This window comes from Streptopelia decaocto (genome assembly GCF_964273445.1).
Source record: "Streptopelia decaocto genome assembly, chromosome: 28".
Classification (NCBI taxonomy): domain Eukaryota; kingdom Metazoa; phylum Chordata; class Aves; order Columbiformes; family Columbidae; genus Streptopelia; species Streptopelia decaocto.
This window is the reverse complement of record NC_138683.1, coordinates 297571-322766: the sequence shown is the minus strand read 5'-3', so window position 1 is coordinate 322766 and position 25196 is coordinate 297571. Positions and strand designations below refer to the sequence as shown.

Here is a 25196-nt window from a genome sequence, read left to right as displayed (position 1 = left end):
GAGTTCGGGGCGGAACTAAAAAGTGGGGGGTGGAACCAAAGTTCGGGGTCGCGGGGGCAGAGGGGGGGAGGTTTGGAGGTGGCACCGAGGCGCCTGCGGGGACCGGAAGTGATGTTGCACCGAGGCACATGGGGCGGAAACGGGCGGTTCGGGGCTCCCACTTCCGGTTTTGTTCATCCCGTTCGTTTATTTCACTTCAAGGGGGGACCCAGGAGTGCGGGAGGGACCATTATGGGGTTTGGGGGGGGGGGATTCCCCAATTTTGGGGGTTTGGGGGGAAATGGGGGGAAGGGGAGAATTGGGGACCCCCCCCAAGGATGGGGGAGGGGTTGTGGGGTCCCCCCCTCCCAAAAATTCCACCCACTCGAGGGGTTTTTTGGGGGGTTTTGTCACTTTATTGGCAACTCCCCCCCCTTCAAATTTTTGGGGGGGTCCAGCGCTGCCAGCAACGAATCCACGGCCCTATGGGGGGGAAAAGGGGGTGTCGGGGACCCAGGCGTCCGGGAGGGACCCAGGAGTGCCCCAAGGGACCCAGGAGTTCGGGAAGGGACCCAGGAGTGCCCCAAGGGACCCAGGAGTTCGGGAGGGACCCAGGAGTGCCCCAAGGGACCCAGGAGTGCCCCAAGGGACCCAGGCGTTCGGGAGGGACCCAGGCGTTCGGGAGGGACCCAGGAGTTCGGGAGGGACCCAGGAGTGCCCCAAGGGACCCAGGAGTACCCCAAGGAACCCAGGAGTTCGGGAGGGACCCAGGAGTGCCCCAAGGGACCCAGGAGTTCGGGAGGGACCCAGGAGTTCGGGAAGGGACCCAGGAGTGCCCCAAGGGACCCAGGAGTTCGGGAGGGACCCAGGAGTGCCCCAAGGGACCCAGGAGTTCGGGAGGGACCCAGGAGTGCCCCAAGGGACCCAGGAGTTCGGGAGGGACCCAGGAGTGCCCCAAGGGACCCAGGCGTCCGGGGGTCGTACCGCAGCCGCCCCCGCAGCGCCCGTCGCTGCCCCCTCAACAGCCGCAGGACGGGGTCACCCCCTAAATCTGGGGGGACATGGGGGGCAGGGACCCATAAGTGACCCCAGGACCCATAAGTGACCCCCCAGACCCATAAGTGACCCCCCAAGTGACCCCAGACCCATAAGTGGCCCCCAAGTGCCCCCAGACCCATAAGTGACCCCCAGACCCATAAGTGACCCCCAGACCCATAAGTGACCCCCCAGACCCATAAGTGACCCCCAAGTGCCCCCAGACCCATAAGTGACCCCCAGCCCCATAAGTGACCCCCAAGTGACCCCAGACCCATAAGTGACCCCCCAGACCCATAAGTGACCCCCAGACCCATAAGTGACCCCCAAGTGACCCCAGACCCATAAGTGACCCCCAGACCCATAAGTGACCCCCCAGACCCATAAGTGACCCCCAAGTGACCCCCAGACCCATAAGTGACCCCCAGACCCATAAGTGACCCCCAAGTGACCCCCAGACCCATAAGTGACCCCAGACCCATAAGTGACCCCCAAGTGACCCCAGACCCATAAGTGTCACCCAGACCCATAAGTGATCCCCAGACCCATAAGTGCCCCCCAGACCCATAAGTGACCCCCAAGTGACCCCAGACCCATAAGTGACCCCAGACCCATAAGTGACCCCCAGACCCATAAGTGACCCCCAGACCCATAAGTGCCCCCCCAGACCCATAAGTGTCCCCAAGACCCATAAGTGACCCCCAAGTGACCCCAGACCCATAAGTGACCCCAGACCCATAAGTGACCCCCAAGTGACCCCCAGACCCATAAGTGCCCCCAGACCCATAAGTGACCCCCAAGTGCCCCCAGACCCATAAGTGACCCCCAGACCCATAAGTGACCCCCTGGACCCATAAGTGACCCCCAAGTGACCCCAGACCCATAAGTGACCCCCCAGACCCATAAGTGACCCCCAGACCCATAAGTGACCCCCCAAGTGACCCCAGACCCATAAGTGACCCCCAAGTGTCCCCCAGACCCATAAGTGACCCCCAGACCCATAAGTGACCCCCCAGACCCATAAGTGACCCCCAAGTGACCCCAGACCCATAAGTGACCCCCCAGACCCATAAGTGACCCCCAAGTGACCCCAGACCCATAAGTGACCCCCCCAGACCCATAAGTGACCCCCAAGTGACCCCAGACCCATAAGTGACCCCCAGACCCATAAGTGACCCCCAAGTGCCCCCAGACCCATAAGTGACCCCCAAGTGACCCCAGACCCATAAGTGACCCCCAGACCCATAAGTGACCCCCAAGTGCCCCCAGACCCATAAGTGACCCCCAAGTGACCCCAGACCCATAAGTGACCCCCAGACCCATAAGTGACCCCCCAGACCCATAAGTGACCCCCAAGTGACCCCAGACCCATAAGTGACCCCCAGACCCATAAGTGACCCCCAAGTGCCCCCCAGACCCATAAGTGACCCCCAGACCCATAAGTGACCCCCAAGTGTCCCCCAGACCCATAAGTGACCCCCAAGTGACCCCCAGACCCATAAGTGACCCCCAAGTGACCCCAGACCCATAAGTGCCCCCCAGACCCATAAGTGACCCCCAAGTGACCCCAGACCCATAAGTGCCCCCCAGACCCATAAGTGACCCCCAAGTGACCCCCAGACCCATAAGTGCCCCCCAGACCCATAAGTGACCCCCAGACCCATAAGTGACCCCCAAGTGACCCCAGACCCATAAGTGACCCCCCAGACCCATAAGTGACCCCCAAGTGACCCCCAGACCCATAAGTGTCCCCCAGACCCATAAGTGACCCCCAAGTGCCCCCAGACCCATAAGTGACCCCCAAGTGACCCCAGACCCATAAGTGACCCCCCAGACCCATAAGTGACCCCCAAGTGACCCCCAGACCCATAAGTGACCCCAGGACCCATAAGTGCCCCCCCAGACCCATAAGTGCCCCCCAGCCCCATAAGTGCCCCCCAGCCCCTCACCTGGTTCCTGCTGCCCCACGGCCCCATTGTGCCCCACAAGTGTGACCCACGGATCCTGCAGGACAAACAGACCCACGGATCAGCCCCATAGATCTGACCTATGGACCAGCCCCATAGATCTGAACTATGGGTCAGCCCCATAGATCAGCCCCATGGATCAGACCCATAGACCAGCCCCATAGATCTGAACTATGGGTCAGCCCCATGGATCAGCCCCATGGATCAGCCCCATAGATCTGAACTATGGACCAGCCCCATAGATCAGCCCCATATATCTGACCCATAGATCAGCCCCATAGATCAGCCCCATAGATCTGACCCATAGATCAGCCCCATAGATCAGCCCCATAGATCTGACCCATAGATCTGACCCATAGATCAGCCCCATAGATCAGCCCCATAGACCAGCCCCATAGATCTGACCCATAGATCTGACCCATAGACCAGCCCCATAGATCAGCCCCATAGATCAGCCCCATAGATCTGAACTATGGACCAGCCCCATAGACCAGCCCCATAGATCAGCCCCATAGATCAGCCCCATAGATCAGCCCCATAGATCTGACCCATAGATCAGCCCCATAGACCAGCCCCTTAGACCAGCCCCATAGATCTGACCCATAGATCTGACCCATAGATCAGACCCATGGCCCCGCCCCCACCTTCTGGGCCCCGCCCCTCGGGGGCCGCTGAGCATCATGGGAGTCACGTGACCCCAAACATGGCCGCCGCTCCTCAGCATCGCGGGAGTCACGTGACCCCGGACAGGCCTCCCGTGGCTGGGCGTCGCGGGAGTCACGTGACCTCAAAGATGGCTCCCGCCGCAAGGCGCTACGGGAGTCACGTGACCCCAAACATGGCCGCCGCTCCTGAGCATCCCGGGAGTCACGTGACCCCAGACATGGCTGCAGAGTCGGAGCCTCACGGGAGTCACGTGACCTCCAAGATGGCTCCCGCCGCGGAGCTTCAGGGGAGTCACGTGACCCCAAATAGGGCTCCTGTCGCGAAGCGTCGGGGGAGTCACGTGACCTCAAACGTGGCCGCGGTTGCTGAGCTTCATGGGAGTCACGTGACCTCCAAGATGGCTCCTCCCGTGGAGCGTCGTGAGAGTCACGTGACCTCAAACATGGCCGCCGCTCCTGAGCGTCATGGGAGTCACGTGACCCCTGCCAGGGCTCCTGCTGTGAAGCATCATGGGAGTCACGTGACCCCAAATATGGCTCCTCCCGTGGAGCTTCAGGGGAGTCACGTGACCCCAGACATGGCCGCCGGTGCTGAGCATCATGGCGGTCACGTGACGTCCAAGATGGCTCCTGCCGTAGAGCATCATGAGAGTCATGTGACCCCACACATGGCTCCTGTCGTGAAGCATCGTGGGAGTCACGTGACCTCACACTTGGCGCCTCCCGCAAGGCACTGTGGGAGTCACGTGACCCCAGACATGGCCACCGCTGCTGAGCTTCGTGGGGGACACGTGACCCTGTATGTGGCTCCTCCCACAAAGCATCATGGGAGCGGTTCCTCATTGGCCGCGGGGCCTCGGGGGAGTCACGTGACCCCCGACCTGGGTCCTGCTGTGAAGCCCCATGGGAGTCACGTGACCTCCAAGATGGCTCCTGCCGCGGAGCATCGTGAGAGTCACGTGACCCCAGACACGGGTCCCGCCGCGAGGCCCCGTGGGAGTCACGTGACTGCCAAGATGGCTGCCGCCACAGGGTGTGAGGGGAGTCACGTGACCCCAGACATGGCCGCTCTCCCTCATAGTGCTGGAAGTCACGTGACCCCCAGCATGGCCGCCGTCCCTCATGATAATGGGAGTCACGTGACCTCCACGATGGCGCCACCTCCTCCGTGGGCGTGTCCGTCGCTGGCCCCGCCCCCCGCGCCCGCAAGAGCCGCCATTGGACGAGCAGATCGGGGTGGGCGGGGCCGGAAGGGGCGGGGCGAGGGCGGGGCCGGAAGTTCAGGAGGGCCTGGCTGGGGAGGGGGGGAGGGGCCAAATGGTGACCACGCCCACACATCAAGACCACGCCCACAAAGCCCCTTCTGGGGTCCCCAAAGGGTCTAAACCCACTTTTTGGCGGGAAACCGCGGAGGCCACGCCCCCAACCCCCCGAGGCCACGCCCCCTCCCCCTTACCTCCTCTTCAGCAGCCAATCAGCGCGCTCCTCCAGCCCCAGCCCCCGCGTGACGTCACCCGCCGTCATGCCGACGTCACTTAGGCCGCGGTGACGTCAAACAGCGGCCCCAAAACCCCCCGTTTTCACCCCAAACTTCCCGGAGGCTTCGCCGCCCCCGTTGGGCCGCTCCCGCCATTCCCAGCAACCCCCGCGCTCGTTGCCGCGGCAACGGCCCCCCCCGCGCTCTTATTGGCCAATCGCTCCGCCCGCCTCCTCTAGTCAGCCAATCAGCGAGCGAGAACGGGGAAGCGCCGTGCGGCGCGCCGCGGGGCACGCTGGGAATCGTAGTCCCGCGCGGGCGGCTGGGAAACGGCGCGCAACATGGCGGCGAACTACAACTCCCGTCGTGCCCCGCGGCGCTCACCACCCCCTTCCCCGTTCTCGCTCGCTGATTGGTTCGCTCGATGTGAACGGCGGAGGGATTGACCAATAGGAAGGCGGCGAGCGGAGCGATTGGCCAATGGGAGGGCGGCGGGCGCGCTGAGGCGACAGCGGCGGCTGAGGGGAGCGGTGAGTGGGGGGGGCGGCCGATTTTAAGTGTTTTTGGAGGATTTTAAGTGTTTTTTTGGGGTTTTAAGTGTTTTTTGGGGATCCCGGGGAGGGCTGGGGGGTCCCCGGGATGTTTTTTGGGCGAAATCGGGGGGTTTTTGGGGTGTCCAGGGGGGTCTAAGGGGCGGTTTTGTGTGAGGAGACGGGGGGACCCAGGCGTCCGGGGGGACCCAGGCGTCCGGGTGACCCCCCCATAGGGGACCCAGGCGTCCGGGTGACCCCGTGACCCCCCCACAGGGGACCCAGGCGTCCGGGTGACCCCGTGACCCCGCGATGCTGTCGGTCAAGGTCAAGGTGGAGAAGCCGGGTGAGTCCCAACCCCCCCCCCCAGAGACTGGGGGGACCCAGGAGTACCCCAATGACATCCCCATGATCCCCAATGGCCCCATTGTCCCCCATTGTCCCCCATTGTCCCCCATTGTCCCCATTGACTCCCATTGATCCCCATTGTCCCCATTGTCCCCATTGATCCCCATTGATCCCCATTGTCCCCATTGCCCCCATTGACTCCCATTGACTCCCATTGTCCCCATTGACTCCCATTGTCCCCATTGATCCCCATTGACTCCCATTGATCCCCATTGACTCCCATTGATCCCCATTGACTCCCATTGAACCCCATTGACTCCCATTGTTCTCTATGGGTCCCATTGACTCCCATTGTTCTCTGTGGGTCCCATTGACTCCCATTGTTCTCTATGGGTCCCATTGACTCCCATTGGTCTCTATGGGTCTCTATTGACTTCCATTGATCTCTATGACTCCCATTGATCCCCATTGATCCCCATTGATCCCCATTGACTCCCATTGACTTCCATTGTCCCCATTGACTGCCATTGTCCCCATTGAACCCCATTGACTGCCATTGTCCCCATTGAACCCCATTGACTCCCATTGCCTCCATTGACTCCCATTGTTCTCTATGGGTCCCATTGACTCCCATTGTTCTCTATGGGTCCCATTGACTCCCATTGGTCTCTATGGGTCCCATTGACTCCCATTGTTCTCTATGGGTCCCATTGACTCCCATTGTTCTCTATGGGTCCCATTGACTCCCATTGGTCTCTATGGGTCCCATTGACTCCCATTGTTCTCTATGGGTCCCATTGACTCCCATTGTTCTCTATGGGTCCCATTGACTCCCATTGGTCTCTATGGGTCTCTATTGACTTCCATTGATCTCTATGATCCCCATTGATCCCCATTGATCCCCATTGATCCCCATTGACTCCCATTGTCCCCATTGACTCCCATTGACTCCCATTGACTCCCATTGCCCCCATTGTCCCCATTGAACCCCATTGACTCCCATTGACTCCCATTGACTCCCATTGCCCCCATTGTCCCCATTGAACCCCATTGACTCCCATTGTTCTCTATGGGTCCCATTGACTCCCATTGTTCTCTATGGGTCCCATTGACTCCCATTGTTCTCTATGGGTCCCATTGACTCCCATTGTTCTCTATGGGTCTCTATTGACTTCCATTGATCTCTATGACCCCCATTGATCCCCATTGACTCCCATTGACTCCCATTGATCCCCATTGACTCCCATTGACTCCCTTTGATCCCCATTGACTCCCATTGATCCCCATTGACTCCCATTGTTCTCTATGAGTCTCTATTGACTTCCATTGATCCCCATTGATCTCCATTGATCCCCATTGACTCCCATCGCCCCCATTGCCCCCAATGTCCCCATCGCCCCCATTGTCCCCAATGTCCCCAATGTCCCCATTGTCCCCAGACCTCGAAGCCACCTCCGCCCGCAGCCGTTTGGACGCCGTCCTGCAGGGGCTGCTCGAGCGCAGCCACGGCCCCCGGTACCATTTTAGGGGGGTCCCCAACATTTGGGGGGGGTCCCCAAGAGTCTGGGGGGTCCCCAAGAGTCTGGGAGGGACCCTGAGGTTGGGGGGGGACCCAAAATTTGGGGGGGGACCCAAATTATTGGGGGGGACCCAAAGTTATTTGGGGGGTTGGGGGTTTGGGGGGGACCCCAAGATGTAATGGGGGGGTCATGAGATTTGGGGGGACCCATAATTATTGGGGGGTCCCCAATGATCTGGGGGGGGACCCAAATTATTGGGGGGTCCTGGGGTGCTTGGGGGGACCCCAAGATTTGAATGGGGGGGGTCGTGAGATTTGGGGGGAACCCAAAATTATTGGGGGGTCCCCAATGATTTGGGGGGGGGCAAAATTATTGGGGGGTCCTGGGGGGGTTTGGGGGGGACCCCAAGATTTAATGGGGGGGTCATGAGATTTGGGGGGGACCCAAATATGTTGGGGGGTCCCCAATGATTTGGGGGGGGACCCAAATTATTGGGGGGTCCAGGGGGGTTTGGGGACCCCAATATTTGATGGGGGGGTCGTGAGCCCCCCCCAAGATTTTGGGGACCCCCCCATGACTTTGGGCCATTTGGGGCCCCCCCATATTTTTGGGGTGCAGGGAACCCATGGAGGAAGAAGCGGGAAAAGCACCTGGAGACGCGTTGAACAAGTGAGGGGGGGAAACCCTGATTTTTGGGGGGGGGGGGTCCCCAATTTTTGGGGTGGGGGGGACACCCCAATTTTGGGGGGTTCTGGGGGGGGGATGAAATGAGGGACTCGCCATTTTTGGGGGGTCTCATATATGGGGGGGACACCCCACTTTGGGGGGGGGTGGGGGGGTTATAAGTGGGGGGAGCCCCCAAAATTGGGACTGAACCCCCATATCTTCCCCCCCCCGACCAGGGAGGCGTCACCCATGGCCCCGGGAAAGAGGTGAGTGGGGAACTCCTGGGTCCCTCCCGAACTCCTGGGTCCCTCCCGCACTCCTGGGTCCCCTCCCGAACTCCTGGGTCCCTCCCGAACTCTGGGTCCCTCCCGGACGCCTGGGTCCCCTCCCGAACTCCTGGGTCCCTCCCGAACTCCTGGGTCCCTCCCGGACGCCTGGGTCCCCTATTTGGTTCCCCCCCCGAACGCCTGGGTCCCCCCGAACGCCTGGGTCCCTCCCGGACGCCTGGGTCCCTCCCGAACTCCTGGGTCCCTTTATGAACTCCTGGGTCCCTCCCGAACTCCTGGGTCCCCCTGAACTCCTGGGTCCCTCCCGAACTCCTGGGTCCCTCCCGGACGCCTGGGTCCCCTATTTGGTTCCCCCCCCGAACGCCTGGGTCCCTCCCGGACGCCTGGGTCCCTCCTGAACTCCTGGGTCCCTCCTGAACTCCTGGGTCCCTCCTGAACTCCTGGGTCCCTCCCGCACTCCTGGGTCCCTCCCGCACTCCTGGGTCCCTCCCGCACTCCTGGGTCCCTCCCGCACTCCTGGGTCCCTCCCGAACTCCTGGGTCCCCCTGAACTCCTGGGTCCCTCCCGGACGCCTGGGTCCCTCCCGAACTCCTGGGTCCCTCCTGAACTCCTGGGTCCCTCCCGCACTCCTGGGTCCCTCCCGAACTCCTGGGTCCCCCTGAACTCCTGGGTCCCTCCCGAACTCCTGGGTCCCTCCCGGACGCCTGGGTCCCTCCCAGGCCCTCGGGCCGGTTCCCGCAGCAGCGCCGCAAGAAGCGCCGGGAGGCCGACGAGGGGCCCGATCCTGCCCAGCAGCGCCCCAGTGAGTGCGGCCGTGGGGCTGCCCCACGGATTCTATGGGGCTGGGGGGGGTGTTGTGGGGCTGGGGGGGTCGCTATGGGTCTCTATGGGTCTGTGTGGTCTCTATGGGTCGCTATGGGTCTCTATAGGTCTCTATGGGTCACTATGGGGCTGTGTGGTCTCTATGGGTCGCTATGGGTCTCTATAGGTCTCTATGGGTCACTATGGGTCTGTGTGGTCTCTATGGGTCACTATGGGTCTCTATGGGTCTGTGTGGTCTCTATGGGTCTCTATGGGTCTCTATAGGTCTCTATGGTCTTTATGGGTCTGTGTGGTCTCTGTGGGTCACTATGGGTCTCTATAGGTCACTATGGGTCTCTCTGTGGGTCTGTCTGGTCTCTATGGGTCTCTATGGGTCTCTATGGGTCACTATGGGTCTCTATAGGTCACTATGGGTCTCTATGGTTGCTATGGCTCTCTATGGGTCCTTATGAGCCTCTATGGTTGCTATGGGTCTCTATGGTCCCTATGGGTCTCTATGGTTGCTATGGGTCTCTATGGGTCCTTATGGGTCTCTATGGTTGCTGTGGGTCTCTATAGGTCCCTATGAGTCTCTATGGTCTTTATGGGTCCCTATAGGTCTCTATGGTCCCTAGGGGTTCCTATGGGTCTCTATGGTTGCTGTGGGTCTCTATGGGTTGCTACGAGTCTCTGGGTTGCTACGAGTCTCTATGGGTCCCTATGGGTCCCTATGGGTCTCTATGGTCCCTATTGTTCACTATGGGTCTCTATGGTCCCTATGGGTCTGGTCTATGGTGCCTATGGATTTCTATGCATTTCTATGGGTCTGAGGGACTCTCTATGGGTCTCTATGGTCCGTGGGGGCTTTCTATGGGTGTCTATGGGTCTCTATGGGTCGCTGTGGGTCTGCCCCCCAGGTACCTACATGATCCGGCTGTTCAAGCCGCATTGTTGAGCTGGGTCTGTGGGGTCTCTATGGGTCTGGGGGTTCTATAGGGTGACTCTATGGGTTGCTGTGGGTCTGGGGGTTCTATAGGGTGACTCTATGGGTCGCTGTGGGTCTGCCCCCCAGGTACGTACGTGATCCGGCTGTTCGAGCGCAGCGTTGAACTGGGGCAGTTCCCCGATGAGACCCCCCTGTACCCCGTGTGCCGGGCCTGGATGCGCAACTGCCCCGTGGGGCGGGGCCAGGGGGCGGAGCCTCGCCAGGCCCCGCCCACCAGCGAGGTGAGACCCCGCCCACCCCCTGGACCCGCCCCCTGGGAGCCCTTGTGACCACCATTGACTCCAATGGGCGTGATCAGGGGGAGGAGCTTCCCCCAGACTCCGCCCCGTGACCCTATGTGACCCCCATTGACGCCAATGGGCAGCGCTGGAGGGGCGGAGCTTCCCCCTGACTCCGCCCCGTGACCCTATGTGACCCCCATTGACGCCAATGGGCAGCGCTGGAGGGGCGGAGCTTCCCCCAGACCCCGCCCCCTGTGACCCCATGTGACCCCCATTGACGCCAATGGGCAGGGCCAGTGGGCGGAGCTTCCTCCAGACCCCACCCCCTGTGACCCTATGTGACCCCCATTGACGCCAATGGGCAGCGCTCGAGGGGCGGAGCTTCCCCCAGACCCCGCCCCTGTGACCTCATGTGACCCCCATTGACGCCAATGGGCAGCGCTCGAGGGGCGGAGCTTCCTCCAGACCACGCCCCCCCCCGTGACCCCATGTGACCCCCATTGATGCCAATGGGCGGAGCTGGGGGCGGAGCTTCCCCCATTGATGCCAATGGGTGGGACCAAGGGGCGGAGCTTCCCCCAGACCCCGCCCCTCTGACCTTATATGACCCCCAATGACTACAGTGGGCGGAGCCAGGGGCGGAGCTTCCCCATTGAGTCCAATAGGCTGGGCCAGGGGGTGGAGCTTCCTCCAGACCCCACCCCCTGTGACCCTATGTGACCCCCATTGACGCCAATGGGCGGAGCCAGGGGTGGAGCCACCACCCGATTGGGCGGGGCCAGGAGGGGGCGGAGCTTCCTCCATTACCCCATCTGACCCCCATTGACTCCAATGGGCAGGACTGGGGGGGCGGAGCCACCACTGCAGTGGGTGGGGCCAAAGCGGGGGGGCGGAGCTTCCCCCTGACCCCATGTGACCCCCATTGACTCCAATGGGCAGGACCAAGTGGGGCGGGGCCAGGAGGGGGCGGAGCCTCCCCCTGACCCCGCCCCTTTTCCCGCAGGCCCCGGTGCATGCTGGGAAGGGGGAGGACGTGTACGAGCTGCCCCCCCCCGCCCCCCCCGGCCCCCCCCGCGTCCCCTCCCCCCTCGGGCCCGATCCGGATGCTCCTCCCCCTGATCAGGTGAGAACACGCTAATTAATCCCTCATTAACCCCTAATTAACCCCTCATTACCCCCCAGACCCTTAATTACCCTCCCAGACCCCCCCAATTACCCCCCAGAACCCTTAATTACCCTCCCAGACCCCCCCAATTACCACCCAGACCCTTAATTACCCCCCAAGAACCCCCTAATTACCCCCCGGGACCCTTAATTACCCCCCAGGACCCTTAATTACCCACCATGACCCCCCTAATTACCCCCAGGACCCTTAGTTACCCCCCAGTAACCCCCTAATTACCCCCAATGACCCCCTAATTACCCCCAGGACCCTTAGTTACCCCCCAGTAACCCCCTAATTACCCCCAATGACCCCCTAATTACCCCCCAATAACCCCTAATTACCCCCCACAAGCCCTAATTACCCCCCATATACCCCCCTAATTACCCCCCAAGACCCTTAGTTACCCCGACTCTTAATTACCCCCCAACCCCTAATTACCCCCAAGCTCTAATTATTATTTATTTAATTATTATTTAATCTCCCAACCTGTTAATTAATTACCCCCCCCCAACTCTCTCCCCCTTGCGTCGCTGCCGATGACGTCACCGATGATGTCACGATGACGTCACAGGTGCCTGACCCCGCCCCCTCCATGTCGTCGCTCATTTACAAGAACATGGAGCGATGGAAACGGGTCCGACAGAGGTGGGAACTGGGTGTACTGGGTATACTGGGTGGACTGGGTATACTGGGTGGACTGGGAGGGACTGGGAGGGACTGGGAGGGGACTGGGAGGGACTGGGAGGGGACTGGGAGGGACTGGGGGGGACTGGGAGGGACTGGGAGGGACTGGGAGGGACTGGGGGGGACTGGGAGGGAACTGGGAGGGACTGGGAGGGACTGGGGGGGACTGGGAGGGAACTGGGAGGGACTGGGAGGGACTGGGAGGGAACTGGGGGGAACTGGGAGGGAACTGGGATTAACTGGGAGGGACTGGGAGGGACTGGGAGGGACACTGGGACGATACTGGGGGATACTGGGATGATACTGGGGGATACTGGGATGATGCTGGGGGATACTGGGATGACACTGGGGGATACTGGGGGATACTGGGATGATACTGGGACAATAATGGGATGATACTGGGACGATACTGGGGGATACTGGGATGACACTGGGGGATACTGGGATGATACTGGGGGACACTGGGGGATACTGGGATGACACTGGGGGATACTGGGATGACACTGGGGGATACTGGATGATACTGGGATGATACTGGGGGATACTGGGATATACTGGAACGACACTGGGGGATACTGGGATGATACTGGGGGATACTGGGACGATACTGGGAGATACCGGGATGATACTGGGGGATACTGGGATGACACTGGGATGATACTGGGGGAAACTGGGATGATACTGGGATAATACTGGGGGATACTGGGACAATACTGGGGGATACTGGGATATACTGGAATGACACTGGGGGATACTGGGATGATACTGGGGGATACTGGGATGATACTGGGACAATACTGGGATGACACTGGGATGATAATGGGACAACACTGGGGGATACTGGGACAATAGTGGGGGACACTGGAGGATACTGGGATGATACTGGGACAATATTGGGGGACACTGGAGGATACTGGGATGAGACTGGGGGATACTGGGATGACACTGGGGGATACTGGGATGACACTGGGGGATACTGGGATGACTCGGGGGGATACTGGGGGATACTGGGATGATACTGGGACAATAATGGGATGATACTGGGGGATACTGGGATGATACTGGGACAATAATGGGATGATACTGGGGGATACTGGGATGACACTGGGGGATACTGGGATGATACTGGGGGATACTGGGACAATACTGGGGGACACTGGGGGATACTGGGATGATACTGGGGCAATATTGGGGGATACTGGGACAATACTGGGGGGGGTGGGGGGTCTGGGTCTTGGTGGGCGTGGCCGTGACCTCACGATGACATCATGATGACGTCACAGGTGGCGGGAGGCGGGGCAGCGGCAGCAGCAGCGCTACGGGAACAGCCTGAGGCTGCTGCGAATCATCTACGAGCGCCAGTAGCCACGCCCCCTCAGGCCACGCCCCCCTCAGGCCACACACCCCCCGAGGCCACACCCCCTCCGAGGCCACACCCCCCCTAAAACCTTCCCCCGTCATCCTTCCCATTGCTGCCTATGGGAGCAGCAAGCCCCGCCCCCCAGCGTGGCCACGCCCCCTAGGCCACGCCCCCAAGAGTCCACACCCCCAAAGGCCACGCCCCCAAAGGCCACGCCCCCAAGACCCCTCCATCATCCCTCCCATTGCTGCCTATGGGAGCAGCAAGCCCCGCCCCCCAGCGTGGCCACGCCCCCTAGGCCACGCCCCCAAGAGTCCACACCCCCACAGGCCACGCCCCCAAGACCCCTCCATCATTCCCCCCCCATTGCTGCCTATGGGAGCATCAAGCCCCACCCCCAGCGTGGCCACGCCCCCAGGACCACGCCCTCTAGAGGCCACACCCCAGGAGGCCACGCCCCCAAGACCCCTCCATCATCCCTCCCATTGCTGCCTATGGGAGCAACAAGCCCCGCCCCCAGCGTGGCCACGCCCCCCAGACCACGCCCTCTAAAGGCCACACCTCCTATTGGCTATGGCCCCATAGGCCACGCCCCCAATAGGCCACACCCCCCAAACCTCCCCCCCATTCCTCCCATTGCCACCTATGGGGAGCAACAAGCCCCGCCCCTTCTCGTTGCCCCGCCTCCTTAACCCCGCCCCTAAGAGACCAACCTCCCATTGGCCACGCCCCCCGAGGCCACACCCCCTACAAGCCCCACCCCCTCTATAAAGTTTCTTCACCTCCCATTGTTTTCTATTGGGGTGGGTGGGGCTCGAGCGGGACACGCCCACTCGGGCGGGGCCAACCAACACACGTGACTTAAGTGGGCGGGGCCAAAGCAGCTTTAATTGGGGGGGGGGGGAATTGAGGAGCCTCAAAACTCCCAGAAACAGCCTCAAAACGGGGTTGGGGGGGTGATGATGTCACATGTTGTCACATGATGTCACCTGGGGGGGGGCGGGAAACGTGGTCAACACCCCTCCCGGACGCCTGGGTCCCTCCCGAACTCCTGGGTCCTTTGGGGCACTCCTGGGTCCCTTGGGGCACTCCTGGGTCCCCTCCCGAACTCCTGGGTCCCTCCCGAACTCCTGGGTCCCTTGGGGCACTCCTGGGTCCCTCCCGAACTCCTGGGTCCCTTGGGGCACTCCTGGGTCCCCCCCGAACTCCTGGGTCCCTGGGGCACTCCTGGGTCCCTTGGGGCACTCCTGGGTCCCTCCCGAACTCCTGGGTCCCCCCCGAACTCCTGGGTCCCTCCCGAACTCCTGGGTCCCCCCCGAACTCCTGGGTCCCTCCCGAACTCCTGGGTCCCTCCCGAACTCCTGGGTCCCCCCCGAACTCCTGGGTCCCTCCCGAACTCCTGGGTCCCTCCCGGACGCCTGGGTCCTTTGGGGCACTCCTGGGTCCCTCCCGAACTCCTGGGTCCCTTGGGGCACTCCTGGGTCCCCCCCGAACTCCTGGGTCCCCCCCGAACTCCTGGGTCCCTTGGGGCACTCCTGGGTCCCTCCCGAACTCCTGGGTCCCTGGGGCACTCCTGGGTCCCCCCCGAACTCCTGGGTCCCTTGGGGCACTCCTGGGTCCCTCCCGAACTCCTGGGTCCCTCCCGAACTCCTGGGTCCCTTGGGGCACTCCTGGGTCCCTCCCGAACTCCTGGGTCCCCCCCGAACTCCTGGGTCCCCCCCGAACTCCTGGGTCCCTTGGGGCACTCCTGGGTCCCTTGGGGCACTCCTGGGTCCCTTGGGGAACTCCTGGGTCCCTCCCGAACTCCTGGGTCCCTTGGGGCACTCCTGGGTCCCCCCATTCTCACCTCCATTCCTCTCCTTTCCACCTCGGGCCGTTCCAAATCTCCCAGTCCGGGGGGGGGGTGGGGGGGGTGCCCCCAATATACTGCAGCCCCCCCCCATTATATCGCTTGGTCCGCCCCACAGATCTATGGGTCCGCCCCATAGACCTCGGGGGGGACCACCCCATAGATCTGGGGGGGTCAGGGGGTCCCCAGGGGGAGGGTAAAGGCCAAATAGTCCCCCAGCGCCCCCCAACTTTGCCGCTGGCTTTGGAACAGTCCGACCCACAGCCCCAGGGCTGCCCCCCATAGGCCCAGCCCCAGCGCCGAGCGACGGACGTCTGAAAAAAACACACCGAAAGGTATAGAATTATATACGTTATATACAACCTATGGGCGTGGGGGGGTAGGGGGGACCCCCCCGCACCCACATATTGACCCCCAAGTCTATACGACCTCCCAGTTGCTCCCAGTATGGACCAGTATGGGGTGCCCCCCCCCCCCCAACTCCAATAGACCCCCATAGACTCCTATAGACTCCTATAGCCCTAATAGATCCCCATAGACCCTATAGCCCCCCACAGACCTCTACGGACCCCTATGGACTCTATAGACCCCTATGGACCCCTATAGACCTCTATAGACCCTATAGCCCCCTATAGATCTCTACGGAACCCTATGGACTCTATAGACCCCCATAGATCCCCATAGACCCCTATAGACCCCTATGGACTCCATAGACTCTATAGACCCCCACAGATCTCTATAGACCCCCATAGACTCTATAGACTCCCATAGACCCCTATGGACTCCATAGACTCTATAGTCCCCCATAGACTCCCATGGACTCTATAGACCCCCATAGACCTCTATAGACTCCCATAGACCTCTATAGACCCTATAGCCCCCTATAGACCTCTACGGACCTCTATGGACCCCTATGGACTCTATAGATCCCCATAGACCCCTATAGACCCCTATGGACTCCATAGACTCTATAAACCCCCACAGACCTCTATAGACCCCCATAGACTCTATAGACCCCCATAGACCTCTATAGACCCTATAGCCCCCTATAGACCTCTACGGACCTCTATGGACCCCTATGGACTCTATAGATCCCCATAGACCCCTATAGACCCCTATGGACTCCATAGACTCTATAGACCCCCATAGACTCTATAGACCCCCATAGACTCTCTAGACGCCCATAGACCCCTATAGACCCCCATAGACCTCTATGGACCCCTATGGACTCTATAGACCCCCATAGACTCTATAAACTCCCATAGACCCCTATGGACTCCATAGACTTTATAGACCCCCATAGACCCCCATAGACTCTATAGACCCCCATAGACTCTATAGACTCCCATAGACCTCTATAGACCCTATAGCCCCCTATAGACGTCTACGGACCCCTATGGACTCTATAGACCCCCATAGATCCCCATAGACCCCTATGGACTCCATAGACTCTATAGACCCCCATAGACCTCTATAGACCCCCCATAGACTCTCTAGACGCCCATAGACCCCTATAGACCCCCATAGACTCTATAGACCCCCATAGACCTCTATAGACCTCTATGGACCCCTATGGACTCTATAGACCCCCATAGACTCTATAAACTCCCATAGACCCCTATGGACTCCATAGACTCTATAGACCCCCATAGACCCCCATAGACCCCCATAGACTCTATAGACTCCCATAGACCTCTATAGACCCTATAGCCCCCTATAGACCTCTACGGACCTCTATGGACCCCTATGGACTCTATAGATCCCCATAGACCCCTATAGACCCCTATGGACTCCATAGACTCCCATAGACCTCTATAGACCCCCCATAGACTCTCTAGACGCCCATAGACCCCTATTGACCCCCATAGACCTCTATAGACCCCCATAGACCTCTATAGACCTCTATGGACCCCTATGGACTCTATAGACCCCCATAGACTCTATAGACTCCCATGGACTCTATAGACCCCCATAGACTCTATAGACCCCCATAGACTCTATAGACTCCCATAGACCTCTATAGACCCTATAGCCCCCTATAGACGTCTACGGACCCCTATGGACTCTATAGACCCCCATAGATCCCCATAGACCCCTATGGACTCCATAGACTCTATAGACCCCCATAGACCTCTATGGACCCCCATAGACTCTATAGACCCCCATAGACCTCTATAGACCCTATAGCCCCCTATAGACCTCTAGGGACCTCTATGGACCCCTATGGACTCTATAGATCCCCATAGACCCCTATGGACTCCATAGACTCTATAGACCCCCATAGACCTCTATAGACCCCCATAGACTCTATAGACTCCCATAGATCTCTATTGACCCCCATAGACTCTATAGACCCCCATAGACCTCTATGGACCCCTATGGACTCTATAGACCCCCATAGATCCCCATAGACCCCTATAGACCCCTATGGACTCCATAGACTCTATAGACCCCCCTAGACCTCCATAGACCCCCATAGACTCTATAGACCCCCATAGACCTCTATAGACCCCCATAGACTCTATAGACTCCCATAGACCTCTATAGACCCTATAGCCCCCTATAGACGTCTACGGACCCCTATGGACTCTATAGACCCCCATAGATCCCCATAGACCCCTATAGACTCTATAGACCCCCATAGACCCCTATGGACTCCATAGACTCCCATAGACTCTATAGACCCCCATAGACCCTATAGCCCCCTGTACGGAACTCTATGGACCCCTATGGACTCTATAGATCCCCATAGACCCCTATAGACTCCATAGACCCCCATAGACCTCTATAGACCCCCCATAGACTCTCTAGACGCCCATAGACCCCTATTGACCCCCATAGACCTCTATAGACCCCCATAGACCTCTATGGACCCCTATGGACTCTATAGACCCCCATAGACTCTATAGACCCCCATAGACCTCTATAGACCCCCATAGACTCTATAGACTCCCATGGACTCTATAGCCCCCTATAGACGTCTACGGACCCCTATGGACTCTATAGACCCCCATAGATCCCCATAGACCCCTATAGACTCTATAGACCCCCATAGACCCCTATGGACTCCATAGACTCCCATAGACCCCCATAGACCCTATAGCCCCCTGTACGGAACTCTATGGACCCCTATGGACTCTATAGCCCCCCATAGCCCCCTATAGCCCCCCATAGCCCCCTATAGACCCCCACAGCCCCCTATAGATCCATAGGGGACTCACAGGTGCGGATCTGCTGCTGCTCCCCATAGGGTTGAACCACAAACGCCCCAGAGCTCCTATGGACTCTATAGCCCCCTATGGACTCCATAGCCCCCTATAGACCCCCATAGCCCCCCATAGCCCCCTATAGACCCCCATAGCCCCCTATAGATCCATAGGGGACTCACAGGTGCGGATCTGCTGCTGCTCCCCATAGGGTTGAACCACAAACGCCTCCCTGAAGAACCAGAGCACGTTCACCAGCCACAGGAACGGCAGCAGCGCGAAGCCCCCTGCAATTAGTTAATTAACCTTAATTAGCGCTAATTAACACCCCCGGGACCTCGGCGACAACCTCAGGAACCCCCACCAGGTCATTAAACCCCCCCCGGGTTAATTAATCCCCCCCCAAGTTAATTAACAGTTGAGTATTGTGGGTTGAACCAACATGAACTGTAGAAGGAACCCACTGCAATTAATACTAATTATTGTACTAATTAATGCACTAATTAACCCAATAACCACCTAGGGAATCAATTAACCCCCTCAGGAGTCATTAATTAACCCCCCAGGTCATTAAACCCCCCCTGGGATTAATTATTCCCCCCCCAAGTTAATTAACGATTGAGTCTTGGCGGGTGAAACCACCTGAAAAGTGAATGGAACCCATTGGAATTGACACTAATTAACACACTAATTAATGAACTAATTAAGCAATAACCACCTAGGGACTCAATTAACCCCCTCAGGAGTCATTAATTAACCCCCCAAGTCATTAAACCCCCCCTGGGATTAATTAATCCCACCCCAAGTTAATTAACGATTGAGTCTTGGGGGGTGAAACCACCTGAAAAGTGAATGGAACCCACTGGAATTGACACTAATTAACACACTAATTAATGAACTAATTAAGCAATAACCACCTAGGGACTCAATTAACCCCTTCAGGAGTCATTAATTAACCCCCCAAGTCATTAAACCCCCCCTGGGATTAATTAATCCCACCCCAAGTTAATTAACAGTTGAGTATTGTTGGATGAACCAACATGAACTGTAGATGGAACCCACTGCAATTAATACTAATTAATGTACTAATTAACACACTAATTAACCCAATAACCACCTAGGGAATCAATTAACCCCTTCAGGAGTCATTAATTAACCCCCCAAGTCATTAAACCCCCCCTGGGATTAATTAATCCCCCCCAAGTTAATTAACGATTGAGTCTTGGGGGGTGAAACCACCTGAAAAGTGAATGGAACCCATTGGAATTGACACTAATTAACACACTAATTAATGAACTAATTAAGCAATAACCACCTAGGGACTCAATTAACCCCTTCAGGAGACATTAATTAACCCCCCAGGTCATTAAACCCACCCTGGGATTAATTAATCCCCCCCCCAAGTTAATTAACAGTTGAGTATTGTGGGTTGAACCAACATGAACTGTAGATGGAACCTACTGCAATTAATACTAATTATTGTACTAATTAATGCACTAATTAACCCAATAACCACCTAGGGAATCAATTAACCCCTTCAGGAGTCATTAATTAACCCCCCAGGTCATTAAAACCCCCCTGGGATTAATTAATCCCACCCCAAGTTAATTAACAGTTGAGTATTGTGGGTTGAACCAACATGAACTGTAGATGGAACCTACTGCAATTAATACTAATTATTGTACTAATTAACGCACTAATTAACCCAATAACCACCTAGGGAATCAATTAACCCCTTCAGGAGTCATTAATTAACCCCCCAGGTCATTAAAACCCCCCTGGGATTAATTAATCCCCCCCCCCAAGTTAATTAACGATTGAGTCTTGGGGGGTGAAGCCACATGAACAGTGAATGGAACCCATTGGAATTGACACTAATTAACACACTAATTAACACACTAATTAACACACTAATTAACCCAATAACCACCTAGGGAATCAATTAACCCCCTCAGGAGTCATTAATTAACCCCCCAGGTCATTAACCCCCCCCCGGGTTAATTAATCCCCCCCCAAGTTAATTAACGATTGAGTCTTGGGGGGTGAAACCACCTGCAAAGTGAATGGAACCCATTGGAACTGACACTAATTAACACACTAATTAATGAACTAATTAAGCAATAACCACCTAGGGACTCAATTAACCCCTTCAGGAGTCATTAATTAACCCCCAAGTCATTAAACCCCCCCTGGGATTAATTAATCCCCCCCCAAGTTAATTAACAGTTGAGTATTGTGGGTTGAACCAACATGAACTGTAGATGGAACCTACTGCAATTAATACTAATTAATGTACTAATTAATGAACTAATTAACCCAATAACCACCTAGGGAATCAATTAACCCCTTCAGGAATCATTAATTAACCCCCCAGGTCATTAACCCCCCCCCGGGTTAATTAATCCCCCCCAAGTTAATTAACGATTGAGTCTTGGGGGGTGAAACCACCTGAAAAGTGAATGGAACCCATTGGAATTGACACTAATTAACACACTAATTAATGAACTAATTAAGCAATAACCACCTAGGGACTCAATTAACCCCTTCAGGAGTCATTAATTAACCCCCCAGGTCATTAAACCCCCCCTGGGATTAATTAATCCCACCCCAAGTTAATTAACAGTTGAGTATTGTGGGTTGAACCAACATGAACTGTAGTTGGAACCTACTGCAATTAATACTAATTAATGTACTAATTAATGCACTAATTAATCCAATAACCACCTAGGGAATCAATTAACCCCTTCAGGAGTCATTAATTAACCCCCCAAGTCATTAAACCCCGCCCCGGGTTAATTAATCCCCCCCCAAGTTAATTAATGATTGAGTCTTGGGGGGTAAAACCACCTGAAAAGTGAATGGAACCCATTGGAATTGACACTAATTAACACACTAATTAATGAACTAATTAAGCAATAACCACCTAGGGACTCAATTAACCCCTTCAGGAGTCATTAATTAACCCCCCAAGTCATTAAACCCCCCCTGGGATTAATTAATCCCCCCCAAGTTAATTAACGATTGAGTCTTGTTGGATGAACCAACATGAACTGTAGATGGAAACCATTGGAATTGACGCTAATTAATGCACTAATTAATGAACTAATTAACCCAATAACCCCCCTAGGGAATCAATTAAGCCCCCCAGGGATTAATTAACCCCCCACTAATTAAATAAACCCCCAGTGCTTAATTATTGGGGTGATTAAAGTCCCATTAACAGCAGCACAGGGTCATTAATTAACCATGGAACTAATTAACCCCCCCAGAGTCATTAATTAACTCCTATGGGACTAATTAACCCCCCCCAGATTCAATAATTAACCCCTATGGGACTAATTATTAAAGCTAATTAACCCCCTGGGGGGGGTGGTATGGGTGGTGGGGGCCGGAAGTGGGGGGGAAAGGGCGGAAGTGGGCGGGGCGACGGGCGGAAGACGCTTCAGAAAGGGCGGAAGTGGCTGGAAAACGGGGGGGGGGGTCAGAAAGGGCGGAAGTGGCGGGCAAAAGGGGGCGGAAGCGGCGACAAGCAGGGCGGAAGTGGGCGTGGCTCACCGCGGTAGTACTTCCGGCAGAGCTCCAGCTTCTCCTCATTGGACACGCGGCCCAGGTTCATCTGGGGGGGGGGTTGGGGGGGGGGGGGAACAAAAGGGCGGGAAGCGCGACTTCCGGCTCCGCCCCCTCCCATTTGGGCCCCGCCCACCCCCCCCCAAACCGCCCCCCCCCCCAAATTCCGACCCCCCCAGCGCCCCCCACGTGACTCCGGGACCCCCCGGGACCCCCCAGACCCCCCCGGACCCCCCCGGGACCCCCAAATGTCGCCCCCGCCCCCCCCAGCGCCCAACGACCCAACCTCGGCCGAGGAAGCGACTTCCGGTCCCGCCCCCCCCGGCGCGGGGAGCGATGGGAGCGGCGGCTCCGCCAATGGGAGGCGAGGGGAGGGGCGGGAGGGGGGGGCCGGACGCCTGGGTCCCTCCCGAACTCCTGGGTCCCCTCCCGAACTCCTGGGTCCCTCCCGAACTCCTGGGTCCCTCCCCGAACTCCTGGGTCCCCTGAACTCCCATGTTCCCACAACCCCAAAATCCCAACTGGGAGCCTCGAACCGGCCGTTTCCCCCCCATTTGCCTCGGTGCAACATCACTTCCGGTCCCCCAGGCGCCTCGGTGCCACCTCTAAACCTCCCCCCCCCTGCCCCCGCGACCCCGAACTTTGGTTCCGCCCGGAACTTTCGTTCTTCCCCGAACTCCTGGGTCCCTCCCCGAACTCCTGGGTCCCTCCCGAACTCCTGGGTCCATGGGGCACTCCTGGGTCCCTTCTCGAACTCCTGGGTCCCTCCAGTCTCTTTATTGTGGGCGGAGCTTCCGCCGCTTTTAAATTAAAATACAAAACAACCCCCAAAACCAACCGAAATTGCCCCAAAAAAACATAAAAACCCCCCAAAAAACCCCAAAGTGCGTAAAAAAGCCCCAAAAATCTTACAAAGGGTGGGGGGGGGTGTCACCCATGGGTGCCCCTGGGTGGGTGGGGGGGGGGGGGCTGGGGAGCTGGTGGGGGTCACCAATGGGTGGGGGGGGTCACCCATGGGTGGGGGGGTCACCCATGGGTGGGGGGGGCACCCATGGGTGGGGGGGTCTCAGGGTGTCCCTGTGTCACCCATGGGTGGGGGGGGGGTCGCCCAATGTGTGTGGGGGTCACCCATGGGTGGGGGGTCACCCAATTGGTGGGGGGGGGACCCATGGGGGGGCACCCATGGGTGGGGGGGTCTCAGGGTGTCCCTGTGTCACCCATGGGTGCTCCCTGGTGGCATCTCCAGAGGTCCCGTGTGTCAACTCCAGTTGCCCCCAGTTGACCATTGGGTGCCCCCCATGACCATTGGGTGCCCCCATGACCATTGGGTGCCCCAGTTGACCATTGGGTGCCCCCAGTTGACCATTGGGTGCCCCCATGACCATTGGGTGCCCCAGTTGACCATTGGGTGCCTCCAGTTGACCGCTGGGTGCTCCCCATTGACTTGGAGGCATCTCCAGAGCTTCCCCATCTCATCTCCAGTTGCCCCCAGTTGACTCTTGGGTGCCCCCAGTTGACCATTGGGTGCCCCCATGACCATTGGGTGCTCCCAGTTGACCATTGGGTGCCCCCAGTTGACCATTGGCTGCTCCCAGTTGACTCTTGGGTGCTCCCAGTTGCCTGTTGAGTGTCCCCCATTGACTCTTGGGTGCTCCTCATGACCATTGGGTGCTCCTCATGACCATTGGGTGCTCCCAGTTGCCTCTTGTGTCCTCCCAGTTGACTCTTGGGTGCTCCTCATGACCATTGGGTGCTCCCAGTTGCCTCTTGTGTCCTCCCAGTTGCCTCTTGGGTGCTCCCCATGACCATTGGCTGCTCTCAGTTGACCATTGGGTGCCCCCAGTTGACCATTGGCTGCTCTCAGTTGACCATTGGGTGTCCCCAGTTGACTCTTGGGTGCTCCCCATGACCATTGGGTGCCCCCAGTTGACTTGGAGGCATCTCCAGACCTTCTACATCTCATCTCCAGTTGCCCCCAGTTGACTCTTGGGTGCCCCCAGTTGACCACTGGCTGCTCCCAGTTGACCATTGGGTGCCCCCAGTTGACCATTGGGTGTCCCCCATGACCATTGGGTGCCCCAGTTGACTATTGGCTGCTCCCAGTTGACTCTTGGGTGCTCCCAGTTGACCATTGGCTGCTCCCAGTTGACTCTTGGGTGCTCCCAGTTGCCTGTTGAGTGTCCCCCATTGACTCTTGGGTGCTCCTCATGACCATTGGGTGCTCCTCATGACCATTGGGTGCTCCCAGTTGCCTCTTGTGTCCTCCCAGTTGCCTCTTGGGTGCTCCTCATGACCACTGGGTGCCCCCAGTTGCCTCTTGGGTGCCCCAGTTGACTCTTGGGTGCTCCCCATGACCATTGGGTGCTCCCAGTTGACTTGGAGGCATCTCCAGACCTTCCCCATCTCATCTCCAGTTGCTCCCAGTTGACTCTTGGGTGCTCCCAGTTGCCTGTTGAGTGTCCCCATTGACTCTTGGGTGCCCCCCATGACCACTGGGTGCTCCCCATGACCATTGGGTGCCCCATTGACTCCCATCATCTCCCCATTGACCCGCAGTCACCTCCATCCCCTCCACCTCCCTCCTCCCTCCCACCCAACACCTCCCAGCACCCACGGGCACCCAAGGACACCCCATAGCACCCAAGGGCACCCACGGGCACCCAAGGACACCCCATAGCACCCCATAGCACCCACGGGCACCCCATAGCACCCAAGGGCACCCCATAGCACCCAAGGGCACCCACGGGCACCCCATAGCACCCAAGGGCACCCCATAGCACCCAAGGGCACCCCATAGCACCCATGGCACCCACGTCTCAGTTGAGGAAGCGGCGGCAGCGCTTGGCGCCGCAGTTGCAGGGCC

At 58.2% G+C, this 25196-nt stretch overlaps 4 protein-coding genes across 10 annotated transcripts in view; 1 reads left to right on the top strand and 3 right to left on the bottom strand.

The window, feature by feature from the left end:
• Positions 1–183: 183 nt before the first annotated feature.
• Positions 184–5288, bottom strand: LOC309450741 (uncharacterized protein). 7 transcript variants are annotated; one of them, XM_082073821.1, is made up of 6 exons: positions 5103–5288; positions 3813–4940; positions 3626–3767; positions 2964–3018; positions 964–1030; positions 185–462 (listed from the first exon to the last, which is right to left on the bottom strand). In XM_082073821.1, exons 1-6 carry the CDS (start codon positions 5168–5170, stop codon positions 390–392), a joined length of 1533 nt encoding a protein of 510 aa, XP_081929947.1. In that variant the 5' UTR covers positions 5171–5288; the 3' UTR covers positions 185–389. The 7 variants fall into 7 exon arrangements, with proteins under 7 accessions (XP_081929948.1, XP_081929947.1, XP_081929946.1 ...); XM_082073820.1 differs by having other exon boundaries at positions 3626–4082; positions 4128–4940; XM_082073823.1 differs by having other exon boundaries at positions 188–462; positions 3626–4352; positions 4521–4940.
• Positions 5289–5611: 323 nt separating this feature from the next.
• Positions 5612–14566, top strand: LIN37 (lin-37 DREAM MuvB core complex component). The gene is made up of 10 exons (XM_082073840.1): positions 5612–5653; positions 5930–5999; positions 7441–7516; positions 8140–8190; positions 8424–8453; positions 9194–9276; positions 10348–10502; positions 11506–11625; positions 12239–12312; positions 13635–14566. Exons 2-10 carry the CDS (start codon positions 5966–5968, stop codon positions 13714–13716), a joined length of 705 nt encoding a protein of 234 aa, XP_081929966.1. The 5' UTR covers positions 5612–5653; positions 5930–5965; the 3' UTR covers positions 13717–14566.
• Positions 14567–15584: 1018 nt separating this feature from the next.
• On the bottom strand, positions 15585–22715 carry PSENEN (presenilin enhancer, gamma-secretase subunit). Its single transcript, XM_082073843.1, has 4 exons — positions 22620–22715; positions 22322–22382; positions 18949–19053; positions 15585–15874 (listed from the first exon to the last, which is right to left on the bottom strand). The coding sequence occupies exons 2-4, from the start codon at positions 22380–22382 to the stop codon at positions 15735–15737; spliced, it is 306 nt and encodes a 101-aa protein (XP_081929969.1). The 5' UTR covers positions 22620–22715; the 3' UTR covers positions 15585–15734.
• A 663-nt stretch (positions 22716–23378) lies between these two features.
• Positions 23379–25196, bottom strand: part of LOC309450738 (histone-lysine N-methyltransferase 2B-like) — a 40590-nt gene continuing 38772 nt past the window's right edge. Inside the window, exon 24 of the mRNA XM_082073812.1 lies at positions 23379–24782. The gene's annotated coding sequence lies outside the window, so the exon portion shown is untranslated. The remainder of the gene's footprint in view (positions 24783–25196) is intronic.

What these genes read in the sequence shown, in the direction of transcription:
- LOC309450741 (XM_082073818.1), bottom strand. Translation starts at nt 5,170, where the DNA reads ATGACGGCGGGTGACGTCACGCGGGGGCTGGGGCTGGAGGAGCGCGCT. An exon ending in GATTGGCTGCTGAAGAGGAG is followed by an intron (nt 4,941 to 5,102) that starts GTAAGGGGGAGG and finishes CCCCCTCCCCAG; the next exon opens with CCAGGCCCTCCTGAACTTCC. An exon ending in GCGCTGCGGGGGCGGCTGCG is followed by an intron (nt 463 to 963) that starts GTACGACCCCCG and finishes TCCCCCCCATAG; the next exon opens with GGCCGTGGATTCGTTGCTGG.
- LIN37 (XM_082073840.1), top strand. Translation starts at nt 5,966, where the DNA reads ATGCTGTCGGTCAAGGTCAAGGTGGAGAAGCCGG. An exon ending in CCTGGAGACGCGTTGAACAA is followed by an intron (nt 8,191 to 8,423) that starts GTGAGGGGGGGA and finishes CCCCCCGACCAG; the next exon opens with GGAGGCGTCACCCATGGCCC. An exon ending in ATGCTCCTCCCCCTGATCAG is followed by an intron (nt 11,626 to 12,238) that starts GTGAGAACACGC and finishes ATGACGTCACAG; the next exon opens with GTGCCTGACCCCGCCCCCTC.
- PSENEN (XM_082073843.1), bottom strand. Translation starts at nt 22,382, where the DNA reads ATGAACCTGGGCCGCGTGTCCAATGAGGAGAAGCTGGAGCTCTGCCGG. An exon ending in CTGCCGGAAGTACTACCGCG is followed by an intron (nt 19,054 to 22,321) that starts GTGAGCCACGCC and finishes AACTAATTGCAG; the next exon opens with GGGGCTTCGCGCTGCTGCCG. An exon ending in GCAGCAGCAGATCCGCACCT is followed by an intron (nt 15,875 to 18,948) that starts GTGAGTCCCCTA and finishes TGTTTTTTTCAG; the next exon opens with ACGTCCGTCGCTCGGCGCTG.